This window comes from Toxorhynchites rutilus, chromosome 3 (assembly GCF_029784135.1).
Source record: "Toxorhynchites rutilus septentrionalis strain SRP chromosome 3, ASM2978413v1, whole genome shotgun sequence".
Lineage (NCBI taxonomy): Eukaryota > Metazoa > Arthropoda > Insecta > Diptera > Culicidae > Toxorhynchites > Toxorhynchites rutilus.
In genome coordinates, this window is record NC_073746.1 from 242239251 (window position 1) to 242245667 (window position 6417).

General features: G+C 42.6%; 1 protein-coding gene across 1 annotated transcript; it reads left to right on the forward strand.

Moving 5' to 3' along the window:
• Positions 1–3815: 3815 nt before the first annotated feature.
• Positions 3816–5639, forward strand: LOC129774066 (uncharacterized). Its single transcript, XM_055777763.1, has one exon. It carries the CDS (start codon positions 3816–3818, stop codon positions 5637–5639), a length of 1824 nt encoding a protein of 607 aa, XP_055633738.1.
• The last annotated feature ends 778 nt before the right edge of the window (positions 5640–6417 follow it).

Below are 6417 nucleotides of genomic sequence, written 5' to 3' on the forward strand. Positions count from 1 at the left end.
TTAATTTCAAGGCATATACAAACACAATTCAAGTTCTTTTCATGCAATATTCGACTCTTTAGTTAGAGCATCCGGGTAACACAGTTCACTCTGCAGTTTCAACCGGAAGGAGCAATGACATTTCTACTAAAATACAATCGACAACCAAGAATAACGTATCGATTTCGTGTATGATATGTACGAGTTTTAACTTACCACGCTTAACACGGTATACGGTATACCCTATACGGCTAGAATCATGTGGCCGCCTTACCCCTAGTGGTAACCAATCATATTCTGCATGATTTAGTTTCACCATTTTTATACTTTTTTGATTTATCATATAAAAAAATCCTAAAATATCATAAAGATCGATGCTGACATAATAAAATTCTTCAGTTTTGTATACATTGTGTTTGATTGTATTCCATGCTTAGGGTGACCGTGTTACCCCGTCCTCCCCTAAGAAGAACTAACTTCAACTACAGACAAAAGCAAACAACAAACTGAAGAACCTACAGAGTCAAATTATTTAAATGCCATTTCTGTTTATCTTTAGCTCTCTAATCGCCGCAATAATCAAGATTCTAATACAGGGAAACTTCGATATAACGTACCCTAGATATAACGTACATATTTTAAATGTGTAAAAAATCTTTTCGGGATAGGTACTGAGAGTTTCATGTCAATCTCATAAGTTCAACAAAGGTCACCTAGTGGCCAGGGTATAGGTTCTCGAATTCCAATCAAAGCATTGGAAATCCCATAAAAACAATTCATCTGTGTATTGTGCATTGTGAATTAGGTGATTATAGTCTTATGTCTGAAACTAAACCATAATCAGGACTTCCATATAAAATTTGTATTTTTGCATTGCATGCTCTGAAATTTGGCTTGAACACTTGTGCTGAAGAATAAAGGTGCAATCGTTCATTTTATCTGTTCACACACTGGACGGCTCTCCCGCGCGGATTTTGCAATGACAGGCCGCCGTGGGGCCTCGATAATGAAATGTGAATGAGATAAAACACACAAGGCGGAGCGGGTGTGTACGGTTCTAAAGTCACTGTTGTAAGGTTCCACATTCTCTGCGGTGGCTCGATGGAGATGGTGCACCGCAACGGTTTTGTGATGGTGTTTGCGCAAGGAATGAGTTTTGAACACCCCGAGCCAACATGTGATCCACAACAGCGAAGGCAGCAAAGATCACGTCTCTCGAGAGAGAATTATTTTGTATTTTGCTTTGTGCGGGTTTTCGTTGTCACGTAATAGAACGGCTGATTGTGAACAGATTAGACAGAGAACAGAATCAGAGACAGAAATATACGGACGACAGAATCGGTCAAATATATGTGTTCGCGTTAAATTCTGTGTTTGAATTTAAATATCTGTTTTGTCTGTAAAGTATCCGAAAATTAGGGACGGTTGCGCGCGAACAGATGGTATTAGTGTTTATGCGCCTTAGAAAGGTGCACATGAAGCAAACCAATAATAAGTGTACTATCAGGTGAGCCAATACTTGAAAACCACTCTGCGGTCATGTAGCTGCGGATCCTCGAATTCCATCCAAATTGTCGAGAAATGCAATATTCCAGACGTTTGTGATCAACTTCTTTCTACCTCTCGCTCAGGTAAACATTCCTTCTTCCGTTTTCCACCATTCTGTCTTTATATACCGCCCCTCTAATCTGCTTATCTGCTTACTGTCCAAACAGTTGTACCTTGTACCATAGACCATAGACTTCCATCTATAAAAACTAGAAGTGGGTTAGATCTTTGATATAACCGCAAGGTTGACGTAGGACTAACGTTGACGTAGCAATCAATAAGCAACAAGCATTTTCATCTTAGACGTTTCATTTTTCGAATAAAGTGATTATCATATCACTTCGTTTAGCCGGAAAAGGATTATTAACGTTCAAAGGGGGAATCGATTCCTCCTCGGAAATACCCAGCGCAAATAGTATCCACTCCCCAAGACAATTGGAATCATCGTTGATCCGGAGCAGGATTATTAACGCTTGAGAAGGAATGAATTCCTCCTCGGAATTACACAGCGAAAATAAGACCCCCTTCCCAACAATTCCAACTTCCCAATAACGACGATCGATTGCAGCATTCGTGAACAAATAATTTTATAACGCTGCTTTTATAAATGTGATTTCTTCGATATATAATATAATATCCACTTTGATCATATCCACTACACCGTATCATACCATATCAAATCCATAGTCAATCCGAGTACAAAAGCACTCGCTGCTTGCATCTAATTTTCTATGCCAATTTTCCCTGGCTCCATGGTTTTGAAATCTGTGTTAGGAAAATATTCCGATTTGAAGAAACGCATGCGAGTACAAAAGTACCCGCAGCTCACATCTATTTTATAAAAACAACCACAGCACTCGCACACCGATTGTTTATGTTTTTTTCGTCCCAGTAATCATTCGCTAATTAAGACTGTTTTCCGTGTTGTTTAATATTACATGTTGTTGTACGAACAATAAAAAGCCGGCATTATATCATTCCGGTGCTTTTCCACATATCACAGTGTTGTGTATCAGTGTTTTTGTGATTTGTGTTTTGCACATTTGATCATTCTGACACCGCCATCGATCGCTCTTGTTCGTTCTTCGTCATCTCTCGCACGAAGTAAAACAAATAGCTTGAAAGCTTTACGTTCATCTGCGTGCTGTATAACGGTAGGCGTTTGATTATTACCGTCGTTTAAGGAGACTTTGTAACTGTTGTAATCACAACTGATTTTGCGATCTCCTAATATGGATTCGTGCCAAGTCTGTTCACGATCTCTAAGCTCTGGCCGGGTAATAAATTGTAGTGGCTCATGTGGCCTCATCTTTCATCATACCTGTGTTGGCTTATCAAAACTGCAGTATTCAGCATGTTCAGCGAAAGTTGGACTGCTCTGGTTTTGCGATTCTTGCCGACTGGACTTCAACCCTTCTGTGTTTAATCGTGAGAAAATAATTATCAAAGCCTTACGAGAGTTGCTCATACGTACTGACTCCATGGATACGCGCTTGGGCAATTATGGCGATAATCTTCGAACCATTAACAAAACGCTCTATGGTTCCAAACAGCAAGGCAAGCTGAACAACCAAACGCTAGAAAATTCGACTTTTCATCAGAACATCGATCAGTTGAATCTCGATGATACCATAGATCCTATCAATCGGTCGAGATCCTGTGATGAGTCATCCTTTTTCGAGGTTTTAGACGAAGTCAATAATTCAGTAGGACAACAATCTGAAAAACTCGTTGTGGGTAACAGGCGAGTGCATATTTTATCGAACCAGCAGCTGCACACCGGCTGCGCTTAACTCGAATAAATCGTCCCTCGCTCGATCTGAACGTAACGGTAATCAAGCCAATTCTGTCATTTTCGGTCAGAATATTTTGCACGATGGTAAAACTCAAAATGGTAACAATGTTGCACGAAGTAATAGTGGTACTTCAAGTGTCGCTAAAGCTGGACCGTCCGACGATATGATCGCTTTCTACATAACTCCGTTTACTCCTGATCAGAAAGAATGTGACGTAAAGCAACACATTCATGAAATTGCAAATGTGGACACTTCGTTGATCAAAGTCACCAAGCTCGTTCCTCGTGGGAAAAGTCTGGATGACCTTTCATTCGTCTCGTTTAAAGTGACAGTCAGTAAAGATTTATCTAATGTGGTCGGCGATCCTTGGTACTGGCCTGAAGGAGTCACTGTCCGTGCTTTTGAATTCAACCAAAAAAACGGCTCTATCTCATCTCGTCTGGGTTCGACATAGCATCAGAAAAGAACACAGGACGCACCATTTCTGGCACTATGGAAGACCCTTATCCGTCTGGCACAGTCGCGCTGCATCACAACCTCAACCACCACCCTCCTATTACGAGCACCAGATACGCTGAAAAACCTTCATATTACAGCTTTATTACCTCTGGTTCTCCACAACACCATAATGAATCCTCTGCACAACAAACTTCATCTCCAGGACGCTACGGAACCGGCTTCATGGAAGCCCCTAATCCCCCTGCCACAGTCGAGATCCTCCAGCCATCGCTCAGCAGTCGTCCTGGCCCTGTGAGTGGGGTCAGAGAAGGGGTCTTCCACCACGCTGTTCTCGGCAAGCACGACAGTGTTTTTAGTTCTTCAGATTCTCATCCGTTCACTGGTTCTAGCGATGCAACCAATGTATGGTTGCCACCACAACCCGTTGCTGCCCCTGTCGATTGTGTTTGGCTGTACTACCAAAATGTCCGAGGTGTTAGGACTAAAATCGACGATTTGCTTTTGGCGGTTACGGACTGTAACTACGACGTCATCATATTAACAGAGACTGGATTAAACGATTGTATCGATTCTCTGCAAATCTTTGGATCGACATTTAACGTTTTTCGTTGTGACCGTAGTTGTATAAACAGCAATAAAACGAGCTTCGGTGGCGTATTAATAGCGGTTCACCATCGCTATTCTTGTACGCAAATCCACACGCCTCACGGGGAAAGATTGGAACAGGTGTTTGCCGTCATTGTCATCGGAAGTAAACGATTAGCAATCGGTGCTGTGTACATCCCACCTGATCGTAGTCGCGACGTGGAGTTGATAGATGAACATGTGGCCTCTGTTCGTGATCTTTGTGACAATGCTACATGTGTAGATCAGGTGCTGCTTTGTGGTGATTACAACCAACCTCGCCTACAGTGGTTGCAGAGTGCTGGCGGCGAAGTTTTACCAGCAGGAGCTTCGACGGTATCTGCGTCGAGTGCTGCTCTGATCGATGGAATGGACTTTTTGAATTTAAGTCAAGTCAATTGGCACCGCAATCAACTGGATCGAACTCTTGATCTTGTTTTTTGCTCAAATGGCTGTAATGTAATCGTCAATACAGCTGTGGTTGCACTGTTACCCGTGGATACGCATCATCCACCATTGGAAATGTCTCTACCAGTACCTCGTACGTGCCAGTACAGTGACGGGTATCCTGTTGCCGATGAATACACCCCCGATTTTGGAAAAATCGACTACGATGCACTTGGTTATTACCTCCCCACTCTTGACTGGACATACCTGAATGCCTGTCAAAATGTTAATGAAATGGCCTCTGATTTCTGTTTTACCATTCAACGTTGGTTGCGGGAGAATGTACCCCACAGAAGACGTCCAGTTTCGCCTTCTTGGAGTACGGCTTTACTTCGACAGCTGAAACGCGAAAAAAACGCCTGTCAGCGAAAACATCGTGTTCTACAATCGTCTGACAGCAAACTCAGGTTTCAACATGCAAGTAATGCGTATCGTAAGCTGAATTCAACTTTGTACAAGACCCACGTCTTGAGAATGCAAACCAATCTGCGACAAAATCCGAGAAACTTTTGGAAATTCGTCAACAGTAAGAGGAAAAACTCAACTCTCCCAAGCAACGTGCTCTATAACGACGTCGAAGCGAATACTCATACTGAATGCTGTGAGCTTTTCGCCAAGTTCTTTACATCCGTGTTTGACCATATACCAGCCAGTGAAGCTCAAGTTAAGTTTGCCTCCATAGGTGTTCCTTCGGACGTCATAAGTTTGACGACGTTCGTGGTCACTCCTGCCATGGTGATCTCCGCTGCAAAAAAAATTGAAAAGTTCGCTTTCGCCGGGTCCTGACGGCATACCATCGGTATTGTTCTGCCGTTGCGCTTCTGATCTAGCCGAGCCACTTTCTGTCATCTTTACCCGATCACTCAATGATGGAGTATTTCCTGAAATTTGGAAGGAGTCTTTCATGTTTCCTGTCTTCAAAAACGGTGATAAACGAAACGTCAGGAACTATCGTGGAATAACAAGTTTGTCGGCTGCGTCCAAGCTATTTGAGATCATCGTCAGTGAAGTTATTCTTACTCAATCCAAGCGTTACATCTCTACCGATCAGCACGGCTTCATGCCCGGCAGGTCGGTCACCACGAATCTGTTGAACTTCACCAACACCTGCATTACTGCTATGGAGGGCAAGGCTCAAGTCGATGTCATCTATACCGATCTGAAGGTGGCTTTCGATAGGATCGACCACAACATACTATTGGCTAAACTATCACGTCTCGGATCATCTGCAAAACTCGTGTCGTGGATGAGATCATACCTGACGGAAAGAAAACTGCGCGTTAAAATTCATGGCTGCGTTTCCTCGTGCTTCTGCAATTCTTCTGGAGTCCCTCAAGGAAGCAACTTAGGCCCTTTGTTGTTCATATTATTTTTTAATGACATTGCTGCGAAATTAGGGTTGAACTGCAAATTAATTTATGCTGATGATTTGAAAATATTCTGCATGATCCGTTCAGCTGAAGACTGCCAACGCTTGCAACATTTGCTGAATGTGTTTGTTGACTAGTGCCATCTAAACAAACTGATTATCAGCGTACCGAAGTGCTCCGTCATGACGTTCCAT